Genomic DNA, 20598 nt, shown 5'->3' with positions numbered 1-20598 from the left:
GTTGGGCTGAAGTTCGCTGCAGCTTCCCTCGAGGCCTCTGAATGTGTCAGACAGCAGGAGTGACACCTGAGACTGAAGTGTTGGTTTTCCTGCTCTTGGATGCCATGTAAGTTTCTTTAAGAGGAAGAGACCTCTGTGGAAATTAACCTTATGGATGATGAAGGGCTCCTAACCTTAAAACGTGCCATGCACTGAGAGAAAAAAAGGAGGTAGCAGTAGTTCAGATAGAAATGGTTTTTGAAATTTTGATATCGATAACCATTTGAAATGGTTGAGATTAAGAGGGAATAGCAAATGTTTGTCACCGCAGTTTCACCGTACTGGAGCAAATGTGTTCAAATCTAAGGAGTGCCTCATTTTTCTGTCGCATGCTAATCTTGCAGCCATCTCCCCTCACCTGTACAGAGTCCTTGGGAGCACGGTGTTTGTGAAAGGGATGTTTGGAGGATACACTGACAGGTGTGGGTTAGGAAACAGATCAATCTGAATCGCATTTGTCCCCATCATCATCCTCATCTTCACCCTGGCAGCCCAGCTCATGCAGCACCTCCCTTTGGTAGCGCTCCCAGCTCCTCCTGCTGTACGAGTGCTCCTCCTCCCAGTAACCTGCACACAGACGAACAGAGACTTTTATTTGGGCGTGTTGTTTCCATGCACTGTGAGGTGTCATGATAGTGTATTCATTAAAGTCCGTTTCTGGGGGGGTCAGCAGTCAGGCTTTAGATTGGGTAAAGAAATGAGGCAGAGACACTGTGTGCAGTCATTAAGCATTAGCTTGTGGCTAACAGCATATTAGATTGGACAATTGCGTTGTCTTTATTTGTGTGTTGTGATGTGAAGCGTTTCTTGGTCCCATGAAAGGTTCTGTGTAAGAATTCAAGCCATCATCAGACAGTCATACTTTGAAGTAGACTCAGAGCAACATCACGAGGTGAGTTTGGCCTTGACATGAAGCCCAAACGTCCTGTTTGTTTGACTAGTGGCAAGGTTCAGATCCAGGATCACGCACATAAACTTCCTTGGCTCTGGCACACTTGGAAGAGGTGTGCTTCAACACGGTGCAGTTCAAGCACACAACGTTCATTTCTCAAAAAATCAGAGTGTATCAGAGTAAAATTAACCACAAAGTCAGGAAAACGGCTGTCATGTACTCCGTGCCGTTCTCCGATTTAGACTCGACCACATTTCACGTTTAATTTTATCATTTCACTTGAGTGTGTCTTTATTACAGATAATCATGATTGACTACTCAGGATGAAAAACTGTTGGCATTAAATGTGCATTCACATTAAAAAAAGGACCATCATGTAATTACCCTCACTGTCTTTAATAATCCTAAATATATCTAATGGCATCGTTTTTAACTACGTATCATCCTCTGTCTGTACTCTTCACTGAACACCTGGTCAGGTGCATCGCTACATACCACCATAGCGCTCCTCTCTGTCACTGTCTGCATCACTTCCTTCATCTGGGTAGTCGTTCCTCCAGTTGGCTTCCTCGTTTTCATCGTCTTCGTCTTCATAGACCTCCTCCTCATGAGCCACATCGGGCACCTTGGGAAAAAAAAAAAAAAAAAAAAAAAAAAAAAAGACAGTTTATCCGACAGCCCGTCATTGCTTGTTCACTGTGCTCAGAGTGTGAAAACAACAGTCACACGATCACGGTGAGAAAATGCAGCAAAGCGTAGCAGTTGAAGGATGGGACCTGAAAGAGCACCGTGGTCAGTCGGTCTGTTACAAGCAAGACGCGTTTCAATAAGTCCCTGTTATTTTTTCCCCTCAACAAAAGAGATCCACATCTATCACAGACTGTTTTGACTACTCGTCTATGTCGAAGTTCTGATGCTTAAAAGTACGGAGTGAAAACAGTGCCTGATTCGGTGTCACTTCGAGTTAATTGAGCAAATCCGAGCAGACCCGGTTTAGGTCTTACCCGTTTTGAGCTCAAGACCCCTTGTCCCCCCCCAAACCACCCCCCCCCCTCTCAAAGTTTACCATCAACGTCACCCATGTCTTCATTCACTCACTCAGAGTTCAGCACTCATTCATCTGTCCGTCCATCCATCCACACACACCAGTTCTCCCTCATCGGCGTAGGCCCTGACAGACAGGATGTCCTGAATCCAGCCCGGTGTGACCGTCTCCTGGTAGTAGAGGTCATAGACGTAGTCGACCTCCTGTTCTTCTTGGTCCTCTCCGAGTCTCTCTCCAGATATGCTCAGACGTTCCCGCAGCATCTTGGTGTTGTTGCACAGGATCACTTCTGGATCCGAGGACAGCATCTTTAAAAAAAATAAATAAATAAATATATTTCAAAAGCACGAAAAGAATCTGTGAGTGTGATAAGGGAGAGTAAACATGACGTTACTGCAAACAGATAGGAGGCTCCCTAAAAAGATCCATTAGATGTCGCCCTTGAGCAACAGCATAAAACCGAAACCGACAAGCCGTTTGGTGACACCTCCGCTTCCATGAAGCCTCCAGCGGCACACCACCAAACGCCCCTCCACTCGCTTTTAAACGAAGGAGCTAGAAATGACCCCAACTCTCCCCTCCGTCAACACCGCATTACGTCTGAGTTCGCTGGGACCCTCGTTAATTATAGTGTTTCCACAGCGAGTGCCGTGGTCCGTGTACCACCAGTGCTCTAAAATTTCATTTATTTCACTACATTGATCCCCAAGAGGAGATTAGATGTTTTCACTCTGGTAACCATGAAGCACACTGAGCTGCCCCAGGGCTGGGGAGGGGTGTCTGTGGTGCCTAAGGAAGGCTATGTCCAGCTACCAGGCATGTCCGCACTGGGACTCGGACCGGCGACCCTCGGGTTCCCAACCCAAGAAACTACAGACTGAGCTACTGCCGCTCCAATAAAATACACTGCGAGTCTATATTCTGCCTTTGTGCGAATATCATGGAAATATACACATTACATTTTCTGTGACATTCAATAGGAGTAAAACCAAAAACTCAAAGAGGACAACCTGAAACATTTTTGATTCATCAACAACATGCTCCAGCTGTGAAGTAAAAAACATTTAAAAAAGAAAAAAAAGGTGTCAGATTATAACTTGTATTTTTACTTCTAAACATTAGTACACAAGTTGTGGTTGAGTCTTATTTTCAGACTTGATTTACTCAGATTCTCAAGTTTTAGATCAATGTTTTCTTTTTTTTAACCTGGGTCCCTGTCCTTCACTTTTTCGCCCTCTGTCCCATCAACGCAACCTGTTGATCTGCTGCTGGTATGCATGAAAACTGTAGGTTAAAAAAGTAAGAGTGAACTAACAAAATTTTTTTAAAAAGCCTAAATTAACAACACCACGCTTGTTAAACCATTACTGGCAGAGTGAGAGACTGGTTTAGCTCAGTGGTTAGAGTCTGCATTAAGGGACCCTGGTTTAGCTCAGTATTTAGAGCCTGCAGCACCCAGTGTGCAGTCTTGTCCGGACTGGAAAGTAAGCATGTATTGATTCCTGGCATTACTTAAAAGGTATAAAAAAAAAAACTCCACTCACCTTGTTAGAGGGCTTGTGATCCTCTACATCCTCATGTACAAGATCTACCACCTGGATTTCACCAAGACCCAAACATTTTTGCTGCTCTGTCCCAGTCTCCTGTGCACCCTCCTGTGTGTCTGCCTGGGGTGTTTGGCGCTCAGCTGGGCTCGACACACCTGTGCGAAGGTTTGATAGTATTCTGTAGCGTTCTTCTCTCCGCGTGCTCCACTTTGTGCTCCTCAGGTCCCCAACTATCCGCTGCTTGCTGGCTGCAGAGGGGCGCAGAGGGGGGGCCACACGAGGCCGAGCCAGAGCCTGTCGGACCTGGGTCTGAACAGGAGCATCCTGCAGAGAAGACGACAACATCAGGCTCCACAACGATTTCAGAAATGTAATGGTTCTTGGTAACATGACGTTTAAAGAAATTCTACATGCACCACAAGAAAACCAAACACACATCACCATCCTCTTCTTTATTTTAAACTCAACTTTGTCTCATTGGGCTGACACCCAGACTGTGTGTTTATCGAGTATTTACTTTCGTAATTCTGGTAAATATACGTGGACATGTCATTTTAGAGGCCTAAAAATCGCCAATATAAAAGCTAACGCAACCTTCGGCTAATGTTTGCCAACATCGTTGACTAGCCCGAGTGCTAAGCTAACAACAACTAGCTCAGTAAGCGCGTCATTCTCCCATCGATGTGATGATTCACTTTCTCAAATTCACTTTGTCATCAGTCCGCTCATTTTAGGAGGTCATCACATCAGTAACGAGAAACTAAAAGGGGTTTATTTGCCGTCCTGCCTGTCAGCTGCGTAGCCTGCTCTCAGACAGTGGGCCTCTCACCTGGGTCGCGACGGTCGCCACGAGTTTGAAGACTGAGTTTTCGATCTGGGCCTCATTGGGCTCCGGTACCGTTTCTCCTGAGCTCTGGGACGGCTCTGGACGGATACGCTTACACGCCAGCAACAAAGCATCTGCGGGGTCAATGCCCCTTTTTCTCTTGACTCGGAGAATCGTCGTGTTTGGATCCATGTTAACCCTCCGTCTGTCTGTCTGTCTGTCTGTCTGTCTGTCTGTGAGTGAGCGTGTCTGCTGCGGGTCTGGCACTGGCACAGAGAGGAAGAAAATAGAGTGAGAGCTCACTCCGCCTTTATTCCCGGATACCACAAACGTCACATCATAGATTCAAAAAACATGAGGGAAAAAAACAGCGCTGAAAGTTTTCCCAAGATTAAACTATAACATATTATCATATACTTATGAAAGGAAATGTATATAGAAAATTACATCAAGAAAACTTAGAATTACAACTGACAATCAGGCAACCACCCTAATTAGGTTTAAAATTATAATGTTGAAAAGCTGAAAATTCTTATGAAGTATAATAAAAACATGTATGTTGAGAGATATATTGACAATAAAAACATGTTTTTATATCATCAGCATCCTTGTCATACTACACTTTCTTAGTAGTTGTAGGCTATGGTAGTCGCTGTAAAGTTGTATTTACATTGTCAACAGTGGCAATGTTGGGGCCCTAGACTAAAACCAACTGGGGGCCCTCCAACCAGCGTTCATGACCTTCATGTCTGCCAGTGTCCCAATGCTAACTGCTCTTCCTCTTTTTCACTGTTTCCTGTTTTCTCTCCTATAGACTGCTAATTCCTCTTGACCTTTCTTCATTGAGTGCTGTCAAATGGGGGCCCCTTAAGGAGGTTCCCTACTGTCATTGCAAAATTTGTCCATTGCTTTGGTTTAAGTTTGTGAGCACTCTGGGACCCCCTACTGGTTTGCAGTTTCCTACCTTGACTGTGTGTGCGCCTCTGATTGTCAATAAATCTCTCAACTAATTCTGCTTTGTTAATGTCAATCTTAAAGCTCGGTTGACCTGAAGGTGGAGGTTTCTGCTGCCATCTCATATGTGTTGAAGCAGCGGAGAGGATAGAACGATAAAGCAGACATTATGTCATTGTCAGTCTGCTGCAAGACAAATGAGACCACTGTTCAGCCATCATGAAATGTGTTGGATGGTGTGAAGAGTCCTTCCTTCAGATGAATGTTTCTAAAATGTTTATTGACCTCTGAAGGCCCCCTCCAGGATAAGAGTGTGTACAAACCAAACCTCCGGATATCTTGGAACAATCAATGACAGAAAACTGAAGCTGTGTATGAAAGGGGAGACCTCTGATGTTATGAGAAAACTGTCCTTCTTCTACATCGACAGAACTTTGATGATCTTATTATGTCATATATGTAATCTATTTCATCGTTTTGCTTGCTGTCATGGTTTTGGGAACCTGTCTCTTAAAAACAAGAACTGTCTTATTCAAATTGTGAAAGGGTTCGGTAGGCTGGGGAGTCACAGGTTAAGAATCCTTCACAGTTAAAGAGGATACCTGGATCTGTTTGGAAAGATGACTCCAGCCCTGTAAATGGGGAATTTTAGCTACTCCTGCTGCACGTACATATAAAAATAGAGTACCATCATGTAAAACCCAGTAATCAAAATGTACAAGCAGTCATCAGTGACATGAACAAGTCATAACTACACAGCAGGGATGATGGAGGAAAAAAAAAGTAGAACTAGATAATTTATTGATCTCCAAACATTACATTGTGGTTTAACATAACAGCTCATTTCTATCTTCTTTTACCAGCTTGTATGATGTAATTTTTTGTCTTGCTTAGATAACTAGATAACTAACCTATGTGATGTGTGTATAACTCCCTTTAAAGGGGAGTTATACACACATCACATAGGTGCAGGGCAGTGCAAAAACAGCAGACTGAGGAAGAAGATATTCCATGTACACTTTTGCTTAAATGCCCACAAGCCATGTGCTACATGTCTGGAAATAGTACTGTTTGAAAAAAAGAATAAGGACAGGTGACAGCAGGTAAAAAAGTACACTGAAAAGACAACTAACAAGGGGTTAGAATAGATGCAGCAGGGCACAGAGGAGAGTGTAAAGTTTAATGCAGAAAAATGCATGAATCAAAGACAACAAATAATTGACAGATTTCGTTCAATGAAAAAATACACTGCAGCAAAAAGCTCAACTCTTGGGTGTATTTGACTAATATCTTGTCATAATAACTAATTACCCTTAATAAGCCACATTCACCTGATAAATCTGGGTGATCATCTTTTTCGAAGAAATTACAAGAAAAATAAAAGTCCTAAATGTCTTATTGTGAAAGAAAAAAGTAGGCAAAATCTACTTTGTATGATTGTGCTCATTTTACAAAAACTAAGTAAATTTGGTGGCTGAAATATGACTGCTGTAAAACTCCAACAAAGGGAGAAGATGTTCTCACTCTTGAGCAGTAGATGGCGGTAGTGTGGCTTCATCCTGCATAAATCCGAAGAAGAAGAAGAACAGTTCCGCCCTGCGTGCTGAAGCGGGATAGTCTGTGCTGCACGTTTTTCAGATAAAAGTGCATTGTGTTGTTTTTCGTCCCTTGTTGGTGTCGACATGGTGAAGTTAACAGCGGAGCTGATCGAGCAGGCTGCTCAGTACACGAACCCTGTGAGAGACCGAGAGCTGGATTTACGAGGTTAGTTTACCTCTCTATAGTTAGCATTGTTAGCTCGCTGAGGCTAAACACGGGCCTCGAGCTGAACCCTGAACAATGTGTCAGGTTAGAGTTTAGTTCTCGGATATTATGAACAGGCAATCTTTATTTACTACATGTTTATCTTGTCTTATCTGAAAGCAAACGCATACACATTATTGGTAAGTATCAGCGGCAGATCTGATTAAATCATCAGGACAGATTTCTAAAGTTCAGAGAAATCTCTCACAGTTTAGTTACACTTTTTATGTGGACTAGATAATTAGCTTTTAATCATTATAAATTGCCATCCTTGAGTACATTGTTTTGTGCAGTTCAACAGATGTGTAATAATCATAATTGTTTTTATATATATTCAGACTTCCTGGTGATACGTTGTAATTGGTCACCATGTTAATTGGTGACTTCCTGTGGTTGTAGTAGTTACAGCAGGTGTTGAAGACAAAGTGTCTCAAAGATTGCTGTTCTTCTTTAAATAAGAGCATATCTCAGTATTTATTGTAAAATATAATGGATAATCATTAAGACATTCGTTCTGACACTTTCCTTAAATCTCAGATAACAGAGTCAACTTGGTTACTATTTCGACACGACCTGCTGCTCTGTTGTTTCGCTCATTTACACAGTAAAAGGATTGTTTTCAGTGCAGTCTCGTGCTTGTGAGCAGTGTGATGTTTCTGCTTAAAAGGATCTGACTTTAACATCAGTCTGTCTGAGGATCGTCTCTGTAATGTATGCATAAAAAGTAAACTCTCCTCCAAATATTAAATACACTTCACCATTGTTGTCGAATATTGATAAAGACTTTTTCTTTTAATTATTATCAATCACTTTTTTTTTTTTTCAAGCGATCTGTTGAAGACACTCGTGAAGTTTCACTCTTGTAACATGATGCTCTCCTCACGTTCTTCTCATCACATCCTTTAGTGCTCTGTGAAACGGTCTGTGATATCCATATGTTAAGAGTGAACGTTCCTCAGCATTCATCCACATGTTTTACCTCCTACAGGTTATAAAATCCCAGTGCTTGAAAATCTGGGAGCGACTCTGGACCAGTTTGACACGGTGGACTTCTCTGATAATGAGATCAGGAAACTGGACGGTTTCCCGCTGCTGAAGAGACTGAAGACGTTACTGATGAACAACAACAGGATCTGGTGAGCTTCAGCTCTCGCACTGAATTTGAGACGCTCAACAATGATGTTTCAATGTAACTGAAAACAGATTCCAACAATGATTCAGAATGACTGTAGCTCCACACAGTCAAGTGCTGTGCGTTTTCTATTGACAGTGTTTTTTCAGGGCTGAAAACTGATCTATCAACAGTGCTTTTGCACGAGTGTGTGCGTTGGGGTGTAAGAACATGCCCACGCTGGTAGTGTGACTCAAGGCTGACTGTTTGTCATGTGAACGTGTCTCCAGTCGTGTAGGTGAGAACCTGGAGCACTCTCTGCCATGTTTGACTGAACTGATTCTGACCAACAACAACATCCAGGAGCTGGTGAGTAGATCTGTGTGCAACACCACGCAGTCTCTGTGACTGTAGAAGGGGCTGATGCTGAACACAAAGGAGCTCTTACTGATTCATGATTCAGGTCTGATGAATGTTTTATCTCAGTGTAGATTTAATAAACAACTCACAAAAACATCTTTCTGCACACACCTCCCATGAACATCAGGCACGTAGAGCTGCTCGTATTCGTTTCCTTCCTGAAGTCCTTGCGTCTAATTTCTGGGCTGATCTGACTTTGATTAGTCAGGTCTTAACAGGTGGTAACCTGTTGTTCTGTTGTGTGCAGGGAGACCTGGACCCACTGGCCTCTGTGAAGACGCTCACTCTGCTCAGGTATGAATCGCATCCAAAATGAGCTGGCTATGACATCATCCGTTCCCTAGGAAACGCAGGCTTGTTTATAAAGTAGCATTCATACAGAGAGCTACTCGGAGTGCCCGACAGAGCAAGAAACATCACATAAAAGACATCAAAAACTCCAGAAAGAACTGTGACATGAGACAAATATTAGAGTCAGTGATATAGAAGATGTCTCAAAACTGATCAACGTGTCCATGTATGCAACATGTGAATTTCAGTTTGTTAAGAAACCCGGTGACGAACAAGAAGCATTACAGGCTCTACATGATCAACAAAATCCCACAGATCCGTGTGCTGGACTTCCAGAAGGTAAAACAAAAGGTAAGTGACGGTGTCGTTCAAAAGAGCTGTCCTGTGTGAGTAAAGGTCTGTGTTAGAGATGGAGTCTGAACTCGGGTTGAACCCTGATGAGGACTGGAAGTCCCGACTTATTTATGAGAAGGGAACAAATGAGTGCTAGAGAGGGGTCTGTTTCACCCAAATGATCATGAATAGTTTTTCTTTTTTTAAACTGTTATTTGTGGGCTTTTCATGGTTTTATTTGGAGATAGTACAGAGAAAGAGGAATGACATGCAGGAAAAGAGCCACAGGTTGGATTTGAACCTGGGTTGCTCACTTGGGCTGACAAACTCACCACTAGGCTACCTGCTATATATATATATATATATATATATATATATATATATATATATATTATTATTATTTTTTTAAACTAGTCTTCATCTGTATTTTGTCTCATCTATCAGATATTGACTGTCGCCTGCTTGAAATGTCAGATGGAGCAGTCAGTGCATCTGAGAGCTGATTTGATAACGGCCACTAGCTAACCAGAGAAGAAGAAAGCATTGGTGTGAGGTGACGCAGCAGAACGGTTACAGACTGAACATATTGGAGGGGAAGCTATAGTGATACTGAATCTGTTAGCTTGTTAAAGGTCATTTCCATCTTGTGTTTAACCTGGTTCATACTTTTACGTCAAATCTTCGCCGGAGCATATCCTGCATGTTTGTGTCACTCTGTGCGGGTCATTTTTCTAACTACCTGATTTGATGCAGCTTGATTGAATTTGTGGTCCTCATATTTAAAAAACGAAGTTGATTGAGGTATTTTTTTACACCTGGCCATATCGATGAAATATTCCTGGGTCTAATTGACGAAGCAGCTGGAAAACAGAAGCTCCTGTTTCCTTGTCTGTAAAATGACCATTTGTATTAAGGGCTTGACTTCTTTTCTTTAATAAGAAGGTTGTTCTCTGTGTGAATCCTTTCTGTAGTGTTGTCAGACGAGCATAATAAGCCTGTCGCTGACAAAAACGACCTCGTTCAGTGGACACACTCAATCAAAGCCCGTCTTGAAGGAATTAGTGCCGAGAGTGGCTCTGGTGGGGAAAAATACCTGAATCCGTCTCTGAGTGTCTTTCTCCCTGACGACTCGGTTCAAGGCGAGGCAGGAGGATCACAGTGTGTTTATAATAAGCATGTTCTCTTTAACTGTGTGATATCGTCATAGGAACGCCAGGAGGCGGAGAAAATGTTCAAAGGGAAGCGTGGCGCTCAACTTGCAAAGGATATTGCCAAGCGAACCAAAACGTAAGATGAAAGTCCACGACGGACAGCAGCTCCTCAGAAACACTGGATTCCGACTGCTGATCGGTTCAATCTGTCCTACTCTGATCCCAGCTAATGTAACGCATGAAAACAGTGTCTAGAGGTGATAAAGCTATGACACAGCCTCGCTTTATTCCAATCTGGAGCCACAGTGTTGCTAAGGACTGCTGTCTGTGGACATGTATCAGTTTAAGAACAAAGAACAGATACTACGCTGGTTAAGAGGTCACACAGAGGAGCATGTGTGTTTCTGGAGTCTAAAGAGTGCGTTTTCTTTCAGGTTCACTCCTGGAGTGGCAGCACAGCTGGAGAAGAAAAGGACGGGGCCGTCTCAGGCTGACGTGGAAGCTATCAAGGTGCGTCTGACGATCCGAGCATTTGAAGAGCCCGGCTGCAGTTTCTCACGCTCGCTCTCCTGAAGTGTAATCTGTAACGGGAGTTGTTGCTCTACTTGGACTGGATAGATTGTTCATGGTTTTAAATTGGAGGTGGAGATGAAGCCTTGAGAGCATGGAGAATGTGAGGTGATCTGCGTTAACACTTTATATATATATTGTGTGTGGGTTTCAGAATGCCATTGCCAATGCTTCATCGTTGGCCGAGGTGGAGAGGTTGAAGGGGATGCTGCAGGCCGGTCAGATCCCAGGACGAGATCTGAGAGAAGGTGACTTCTGATCCCATACTAACACTGCTCTCTGATGGAGATCCACTAACACATACAGTATTCATCTGCCACATTTGTGTTCACAAAGATTTAACCACCTTTTTACAATACACTTTTATATACAGGTAAAAGCCAGTAAATTAGAATATTTTGAAAAACTTGATTTATTTCAGTAATTGCATTCAAAAGGTGTAACTTGTACATTATATTTATTCATTGCACACAGACTGATGCATTCAAATGTTTATTTCATTTAATTTTGATGATTTGAAGTGGCAACAAATGAAAATCAAAAATTCCGTGTGTCACAAAATTAGAATATTGTGTTAGGGTTACATTTTGAAGATACCTGGTGCCACAAACAAATCAGCTGATTAACTCAAAACACCTGCAAAGGGCTTTAAATGGTCTCTCAGTCCAGTTCTGAAGCCTACACAAACATGGGGAAGACTTCAGATTTGACAGCTGTCCAAAAGGCGACCATCGACACATTGCACAAGGAGGGAAAGACACAAAAGGTTATTGCTGAAGAGGCTGGCTGTTCTCAGAGCTCTGTGTCCAAACACATTAATGGAGAGGCAAAGGGAAGGAAAAACCGTGGTCAGAAAAAGTGTACAAGCAATAGGGATCACCGCGCCCTGGTCAAGATTGTGAAAAAAAACCCATTCAAAAATGTGGGGGAGATTCACAAGGAGTGGACAGCTGCTGGAGTCAGTGCTTCAAGATCCACCACCAAGAGACGCTTGAAAGACATGGGTTTCAACTGCCGCATACCTCGTGTCAAGCCACTGTTGACCAAGAAACAGCGCGAAAAGCGTCTCACCTGGGCTAAGGAAAAAAAGAGCTGGACTGCTGCTGAGTGGTCCAAAGTCATGTTTTCTGACGAAAGCAAATTTTGCATTTCCTTTGGAAATCGAGGTCCCAGAGTCTGGAGGAGGACAGGAGAGGCACAGGATCCACGTTGCCTGAAGTCTAGTGTAAAGTTTCCACCATCAGTGATGGTTTGGGGTGCCATGTCATCTGCTGGTGTCGGTCCACTCTGTTTCCTGAGATCCAGGGTCAACGCAGCCGTATACCAGCAAGTTTTAGAGCACTTCATGCTTCCTGCTGCTGACCTGCTCTATGGAGATGGAGATTTCAAGTTCCAACAGGACTTGGCGCCTGCACACACCGCAAAATCTACCCGTGCCTGGTTTACGGACCATGGTATTTCTGTTCTAAATTGGCCAGCCAACTCCCCTGACCTTAGCCCCATAGAAAATCTGTGGGGTATTGTGAAAAGGAAGATGCAGAATGCCAGACCCAAAAACGCAGAAGAGTTGAAGGCCACTATCAGAGCAACCTGGGCTCTCATAACACCTGAGCAGTGCCAGAAACTCATGGACTCCATGCCACGCCGCAATAACACAGTAATTGAGGCAAAAGGAGCTCCAACCAAGTATTGAGTATTGTACATGCTCACTTTTTCATTTTCATACTTTTCAGTTGGCCAACATTTCTAAAAATCCCTTTTTTGTATCAGCCTTAAGTAATATTCTAATTTTGTGACACACGGAATTTTGGATTTTCATTTGTTGCCACTTCAAATCATCAAAATTAAATGAAATAAACATTTGAATGCATCAGTCTGTGTGCAATGAATAAATATAATGTACAAGTTACACCTTTTGAATGCAATTACTGAAATAAATCAAGTTTTTCAAAATATTCTAATTTACTGGCTTTTACGTGTGTGTGTGTGTATATATATATATATATATATATATATATATATATATATATACATACATATACTGTTTCACGTACATACACTCCCAGTGTTTATGATGTTGCGGTCAGTGTTTTCCTCCCCACGTGAAGCTAATTGTGTTAACAGAACCTATAGGGATTAGGCCAAACAGCGTTATGAAACGGTGGGCGGTGATCATACCAGCGAGGTCTTGACCTGTTATTATTTTTTTTAACAAGCTAACAGTCACTTGTTTCTGTTCATTGATTTCAATGCATGCTTCTTGATGGGAGACTGCTGGCACAGAGGATAGGATGGTAGATGTGACCAATTAAACTTGATGTTAACAAATTGTTTTTTTTGATGAGATCCAGGTGGAGTGGAAGAAGAAGAAGAGGAGGAGGAGGAGGAGGAGGAGGTGGAAGAAGGAGGAGCAGGAGAGGATATGGTTTCACAGACTGAGGATCAAATGGCTGAAGGAGAAGAGAGGGATGATGGAGATGACGATGAAGAGGGGGATGAAGACATGGACGTGGAGGCTCATGTGAATGGATCCTGAGAACCCTCAAAGCCTTTCTGTTATTTTATTTCTGTTTGATGCAAGATGTTTGTTTGTTTTCTTTTTAATGTAAATTGACACATTAAAGTGATTTCTTATACTACTGAGTAAGTTATCTTTTTCTATATTAGAGTAGAAGTTTATTCAAATCAGCACGGGTACACTGGATTTATTGTGCATTGCTCCTAAAAGTAGGAAGTAGTCCTTTACAAATCATGAATCATAAAGAAAAGAGCAACAAAGTAAATAAAATGTAAGGGGGAAACCAAAAATACATGCAATGTTTGAAGAATATGCTTTAAGATTTTAGCATATTACACTATACTAAAAGTAGTCTAACTTTACTGTTTGTAAATGTCCTGTGATTTACAAGATCTCCCACAGTGACAACATAATATTGTAAAGGTTTAATATTCACAGTGACATTAACTGACTAATGTCAAAAACGGCTTCATCGATATACCGGTAATCCTTTTTTTAATCCTACAGCATGTAATGATGCACAAAACAAGTTTAAGATATCTTGGACTCCTATTTGACCATACACATCATTTCCATGTATGTATTGTGAAATGAAAGTATCCAGCCTGTATGTTAAACTGTTGACATGAGTTAAAGTTTCAGAAGTGGTTTGTATGGACGTTACTTTAAAAAAGACGAGCTGATGTATTATCCATGTCAAAAGTCATTCATATTAACCAAATATGGACATTTGACACAATTTGAACTGAACGAGAAAGAAAGTGAATCCCTTCACGTCCTCACTCATGTGAACTTCTATTGTTTTGATAGTCGTGGATAAGAGTTTTATGGCTCTGGGGTTATTGAGTGAGAAATAAGAAACAAAGTTGTTTGAATGTGAACTCTGCACAGTGACATCTAGTGGCCACAAAACATAACTGCACCTTACAGCCTGTCAGAAACGATACACCTCAATGATTAAAAACAATACGTGATACAAGTCCAACAAACCTGAGTGTTAATTAGTAATCCTGGGTATAAAAATAACTGCATAAAATGTAGATGTTATTGGGTGCATTGTTACGTCGTTACAGGTGTAGAACAACTCCTATATATCAGCCGTACATGAGGGAACAGCTGTCATTGAACCATGCGTTCATTTAAAATGACATAATCCGAATCATTTAACACAGAATACACTAAAACCAAAGGGAAAAGAGAGAGGAGGGATTAAAAGGTAGAAATACATGGATTAAACATCAGTCCAATTGGAACGCTCCCAGTTTTATAGTAATGGATACATCCTGACTCCATTGTTGATCTAACATTGGATACAAAGAAAAGCCATTTTAAACAGCCAAATAGTGGTGTATAGGAAATGACTATGAATGTAAATCAACTGAACACTAACACTTGAAATAATGTAGTTAATAAAGTAGGTGTGTGGGGGGAAGCAGTAGTGTAGTGGTTAGTTTGGTTACTCTTTCCACTGTCCAATCTTTTAAAATGAATAACACTTAATTCAGAAAGGGGAAATATCTTACTGGTATATGTGACTTTTGTCAACAACAGGTAACAACTGAAAATATTATCACTGACTGTCAATATGACGATTGAAGAAGAGAGCTGACACCGAGACTGAAAGAAATCCAATAAATTGGATGTTTGAGACGCATCATTCTACAAAGAGACACGTTTTGTAGTTTTTTATTTTTACTTCAATACCTTAGAAGAACACATTGTATAGATATTAGTTATTTGTCTTTTGTTTTTTGCGGCAAAATTGGGTAAATATCGCCCCCATAGACACTACATACCAGCTGGTGGCGGTAATGCGCCCAAGCGTGGTTTACCAAACGCCAGAAACCATAGAAGAAGAAAAATAAGCCCACGTCATCTAAAAATGATGTTTTCCGTGTTTGGCTAGTTCGCACTGTGTTTGGTAAAGAAACACACCGGAGACATGAAGACATTCACATGTTAAAGAGCGGCTCTGTGAACCGTTTTCTGACGCGAGTTAAATAGCCGGTCACATTAAACTTTCTGTTCTGTCGTAAAGTGTTCGTGTCGTGGTTTTCCGCGAGACATGGAGGATGTGGAGATCACGGACGTGGATGACGGTGACGCACCGTATCAGGTAGAGAAGACTCACCTGAAGAATCAGGACCTGAGCTCCGTGAGCCTCACAGGTAAATAACATGTAGCCATGGTGGTCGTGGTTACCACAGTTTAAACTTAGATCTTAATGTTTACAGTCTGTTATACAGGAGACAAGGCCCGCAGTATCGATTATCTCTTGTATGATTAATTCAGACAGTGTTTGTGTGAAACTTTTCATGGATTCATTTTTATCCCGCACACCTGTCTGGTGTAAAAAGATCTTCTTATTTTAAAGCTTTTTTAAATACTATTGAAGGTCAAAGTGTAAGGTCTCTATTAGGAATTTTGTTTACAGCCGAAAACATACAAATTGATCAACACTAATAAATAATCCGACTGACGTGAAGGGACGTGAAAGTGTGACACTGGAAGCAGAGATGCTCCAGCAACCACATGAAAGTGAAAGTGGTGTGTGCAATGAGCAATGCATTGAAATTAAACTGCTATTTAACAAACAAATAGCAGCATGTAAATGAGAACGGATGACTAAAGTCTGCATGAAGAGTCTGTTCTGAGCTCTGCAGGAGACAAGTCTCCTCTCTGACCTGACTCACTTTAACCAGGCTACCAAATCTGTCTGTGTTGGATAGAGCCAGATTATCATACCAGGCAATAATACAACAGATTAAAACAGATTCAGTAATCCATCATTTACATGTGATTTACAGTACAGCGTATAGCAGATAATAATAATATAACATAGGACCATATGTGATCATCATTATGCCTAAATTACATATCTATTCTTAGAATTTCAATTTGAGAAGCAGACTATCTGAGTGACATTTTTTCTATCAAGGATTGTTTTTATTTCTGTGCTCTGGTTATAAAATACATTTATACATACATATTTGTATAAGGGATGAGTAAAATGAAGTCAAACCATCCAGGGTGAATGTTCTTCCGCGCTCCTGTGCCCCTCAGCAGGCGAGCTTCTGTCTCAGTATGGCTGGCACCTGCTGCTCGTGTCTGTGCTCATCTACCTGCTCATCCAACACCTGATGAAAAGATTCAGACAGCGAGAGCAAAGCTCAGCCCCGCAAACACAACAAGGTGAGTCATACCTGTTTATTATAAACCTGTATACTTAGTCACGTGAGCGACATGTGAGTCCATTCAATCACACACTGATGTGAGGCATGTAAACATTAGGCTCAGGGACGTGATCAATACATTCAGTGTTATTTTAACTGGACGATTCCAAGAGTTTCCTTAAACATACCTTTAGCTGAAGATGATGCCCATTGGAAACATTTCAAGGTAATTATAATGATTAAAGATTTGACACTTTACTTTCAACTTTTAAGTGGAACTGTGAACATACCTTGGTACTGACCAGGTGAGTTTAGAGTCAGTTACCATGGTGATATAGCCAGGTTAGAATAGAGCCGGCTCCATTACAATACAAACTCAGACTTTGAGTTTGTACTTTTAGCTCAGGGATGAAACGAACAACAACAACCAACACCCCAACAGTTAAAGAACCCAGACAACAACCTGACCTGAGCATCATCATCATCATCACCATAATATGTTTTTATACCATGTTTTTTGTATTTAACTTTGTACTTGCATCTTGACACTTTATTCTTTTGTTAGCACTTTATATTTGGTTAAATTTTTAGTATAGCTGCACTGTCATTTATTTACTGCTCTGTGTGCCTTTAACTTGCCCTCCGGGACAAATAAAGTGTTTTTTTAATTGAATTGATATGAATAATAACTCAGGCAGCGCAGGTCAGGAGCACGAGGACTGAAGATCTAAGACGATGCTGAAGCAGTAAAAAGAGACAGAAACAATACAAGTGGCTAGAAGATGTAGAGTTTTCTTAAAAAGTTCAAAAAGATGAGAAGGGGGTGGTATTTAGCTACTTTTCGCCTTTACATTCATGCCAGCTTTTACCTGGGAGAAGTGTGTGTTCTGTTTCCACTCAGGAGCCTCACATATCGTCTCACACAGCTTGATGGTTGTTCTTGTCACATCGTCTGCTTTAGGTGAGGTTTGGCGCCTGTGTAGCGCACAGAGGAGGAGCTCTCGTTATGCAGGATAAGACTGCTGTGTGAAGTCAACATGTAGTGCATGAACCATCTGTAGATTTGAGAATCACAGGCAGCTGTGGTTGTTTTTTAAGTGAATTTAGTTTCATCAAAAAGTTAAAGAGAAAAAAAAGGGAATCATTTAAAATGTATCGCTCCAACTGTCCAGATCATGACAGCAAGAGGACTTGGACTATGAATCAAGTCATTTTTGTTGTAATCATTTTGACCTTTTCCTTCAACGTGTTTTCATGAAGACGTCTCGTTGGTGGTGAGGAATCAGGAGGCCATGGAAGCAGCACGTATGAGGATGCAGGAGGAGCTGGACGCCAAGGCAGCCATCTTTAAAGAGAAACAGAAACAGGTGCAGTACATGTGAAGTTTAAAAAAATAAAAAATAAAAGTTCCGTGACGTGGACGATGAATTCACAGTGTGTTGTGTTCCAACAGCAAGAGGAGGAGAAGAGGAGGCAGAAGATCGAGATCTGGGAGAGCATGCAGCAGGGGAAGAGCTACAAAGGAGCTCAGAGAGTCTCTCAGGTGAGTCTGAGATCCAATCTTCTGTTTCACTACGGAGGGATTTCAAAAGACACGCCCACAAATACAGAGCAGGGCGGAAGACAACGCTCCTTTATCAAGAGGTGGACCTAGTTTTGATGTTCTCCTGCTGTTTATTTCTCTGATCCTGTCAAACTTCTTCTACAGTTTCTTAAATAATAGCATCGCAAGAAGAAGGACGAGGTAATTTAATAATGCCACTATCTTTAATAAGAAGCTAGAGAAGTACAATGTCCCTACACATGAAAAAAGTGTTTTTTTTATTGAATCCTGTCTCGACCAGAAGTCTTCTCCAGATGATCATCTTTGACTTTTTTTTTTGACACTAACTGGCTCGACTGGTGTCTTTCTCCTCCAACTTATTTCAGTGTTTGCTCACAAGCTGCTTGAATCGAATCACCTTACTTCACTTCAGTTCTCCATTTACACACACACACACACATACACACAAGCTACACACCTGCTCTCCACACAGGTTAGATCTGTTTTGTCTCTTTCCATTTCCCTTTGCTTGTTTTTGCTGTTTTGTCAGCTGCACGTCCATCAGCAGCGTTTACGTGCACAGGAGGTCTCGTCTGGAAGATGTTTAATGCTATCGAGTGGCTTTAACAGGATTGTGTCTGTCCACAGAGGCATCGAGTGGATCCGTGAATTATAGACGAGGATTGCTGATGGGTTGGCCCAAATAAATAATCAAAAATAAAACATAAAATACTAAATATGCAAAAACTAAATGAACAAATAACACTGAACAAATAGGTACCAAAATAAATCAAGAATCTCGTTGTTGTTTTCATAGTAAGCTGAATTCAAGGAGTGACTGAGAAGCCTGACTCTCTCCTGCTTGTATCTTAATATCAAGGACTTTGATTGGCTGACTAAACACCACCAAAAGGTTTTACTGTCGTCGCCTGTTAAGATGAACCACACTTGCATGTTGTCAGAGTTTTTATCATCAGAGATGAATTCTCAGCTCGTGAGCATCTCATCTTTGTGGTGGAAAGAAAGGGGTCGAAAAACATGCATCTTTGTGCGAACAGAATGGAAATCATTAGCATATAAATGAAGATCTGTTTAAAAATGAAGCTCAGTTATTTTTTTATTTGATCATTAAAATAACAGGTTGTATATTTTTTGATAAATGTGGTATTTAAACGTTGACTACCATAGACTGAACTAACAGAGCACTGTGAGTATGTAGAAGGTGTCCAAGACTGTTAAAGAGGGCTGTCTTATTTTAACCTAATTACTATACACTGTATAAATACTTTCACGTGTCACTGCAGACAGCTGAGGAGGCTGGCTCGTCCAGCACTGTGAAGCCAAAGACGGACAAGAAGCCCCTCCGTGGTGCAGGTAACAGAACCCATCCACCTGAAACGATCATTGTAATGTTAAACATGTATTTAAAGGGCTCTGTTTTTAAACATGCTCTCTGTTTGTTTCAGACTACAACCCCCTGACTGGAGAGGGAGGCAGCTCCTGTACGTGGAGGCCGGGTCGGAGGGGGCCGTCTTCAGGGGGATGAGGTTAAAGAGCGTCAGAGAGCTCTGACGTCTTGATCAACACACTGACTAATGAACCAAGCTTCAATATCTACACACACACCTATATAGTTTCTTTACATTCATACCTCCAATCAGTTAGCTTTCCTTTACAATAAAAAGAGTCAGGGTTAGCCTTATTTACTATCAGACATAATGTGATTTATCAGGGTTATGAGGGTTGAATCAGTTTATGAGATTGAAAGCTTGAAATGAAGCTGCTCCTGTAAACGGTGTGTAACCAGGAGGAGCGGCTGATAACGTTCACAGTCAGTGTTTCCATTGTCTTTATGAGTGTGTATGTTCATAGTGTAGAGCCAAGGTCACTGCATCATCTGTAGCTGCTGGACCCAAAATGACTCTTCTAAATCGATAGTTACAAACATGTTGATCAGTTCATGTGCCACACAGCCCTGCTTCACTCATTTATATGCAATAAAAAGACATCCGCTAATTTGTGGCTTTTCCTTAACATGGGGTGGGTGATGAGTTTATAAATCAATTGGATATGGTCTAAAAGCTCCCAATTGTCTTTACTCCTACCAAACAATAATTTGCTAAATGATGAGCCAAAGTAAAGTCAATATTAATATTACAAATCACATTTATTTTACTGTTAAACATATTTGCAGTTATCAGCAAGTATTGACATATCAGTTGTGTACATAATCCAATAGGAATACTATGTCAATTGTCAACCATATCTCATTCACAATCATACGATTAATCGACAATAATAGGATTGTCTTTTAGTAGTGTGACCAAGTTAATCAAGTCACAAGTCATCCTCATAGTCAACATCAGAGCTGTTGTCATGTTA

At 41.3% G+C, this 20598-nt stretch overlaps 3 protein-coding genes across 7 annotated transcripts in view; 2 read left to right on the top strand and 1 right to left on the bottom strand.

Annotated features, from left to right (window-relative positions):
• slc7a6os (solute carrier family 7 member 6 opposite strand) overlaps positions 1–4641 on the bottom strand; it is a 5304-nt gene extending 663 nt beyond the window's left edge. The window contains exons 1-5 of the mRNA XM_079340054.1: positions 4353–4641; positions 3521–3847; positions 2078–2284; positions 1427–1556; positions 1–606 (exon numbers count right to left, since the gene is read on the bottom strand). The exon at positions 1–606 is cut by the window's left edge and continues 663 nt beyond it. Of these exons, the coding sequence (XP_079196180.1) occupies positions 479–606; positions 1427–1556; positions 2078–2284; positions 3521–3847; positions 4353–4541 (981 nt within the window). The 5' untranslated portion in view covers positions 4542–4641 and the 3' untranslated portion in view covers positions 1–478. The remainder of the gene's footprint in view (positions 607–1426; positions 1557–2077; positions 2285–3520; positions 3848–4352) is intronic.
• Positions 4642–6841: 2200 nt separating this feature from the next.
• snrpa1 (small nuclear ribonucleoprotein polypeptide A') lies at positions 6842–13618 on the top strand. 2 transcript variants are annotated; one of them, XM_079339118.1, is made up of 9 exons: positions 6842–7067; positions 8095–8242; positions 8508–8586; positions 8885–8931; positions 9177–9279; positions 10469–10548; positions 10847–10922; positions 11137–11230; positions 13328–13618. In XM_079339118.1, exons 1-9 carry the CDS (start codon positions 6986–6988, stop codon positions 13516–13518), a joined length of 900 nt encoding a protein of 299 aa, XP_079195244.1. In that variant the 5' UTR covers positions 6842–6985; the 3' UTR covers positions 13519–13618. The 2 variants fall into 2 exon arrangements, with proteins under 2 accessions (XP_079195244.1, XP_079195245.1); XM_079339119.1 differs by having other exon boundaries at positions 6843–7067; positions 13334–13618.
• A 1692-nt stretch (positions 13619–15310) lies between these two features.
• selenos (selenoprotein S) lies at positions 15311–20232 on the top strand. Of its 4 annotated transcripts, XM_079338869.1 has the most exons (7): positions 15311–15421; positions 15539–15668; positions 16564–16692; positions 17934–18040; positions 18109–18216; positions 19521–19590; positions 19683–20232. In XM_079338869.1, the coding sequence occupies exons 2-7, from the start codon at positions 15566–15568 to the stop codon at positions 19760–19762; spliced, it is 597 nt and encodes a 198-aa protein (XP_079194995.1). In that variant the 5' UTR covers positions 15311–15421; positions 15539–15565; the 3' UTR covers positions 19763–20232. The 4 variants fall into 4 exon arrangements, with proteins under 4 accessions (XP_079194995.1, XP_079194996.1, XP_079194994.1 ...); XM_079338870.1 differs by having other exon boundaries at positions 15315–15668; positions 16567–16692; XM_079338868.1 differs by having other exon boundaries at positions 15320–15668.
• The last annotated feature ends 366 nt before the right edge of the window (positions 20233–20598 follow it).

This window comes from Symphodus melops, assembly GCF_947650265.1.
Source record: "Symphodus melops genome assembly, chromosome: 3".
Lineage (NCBI taxonomy): Eukaryota > Metazoa > Chordata > Actinopteri > Labriformes > Labridae > Symphodus > Symphodus melops.
This window is presented reverse-complemented; position numbering and strand designations above follow the sequence as displayed.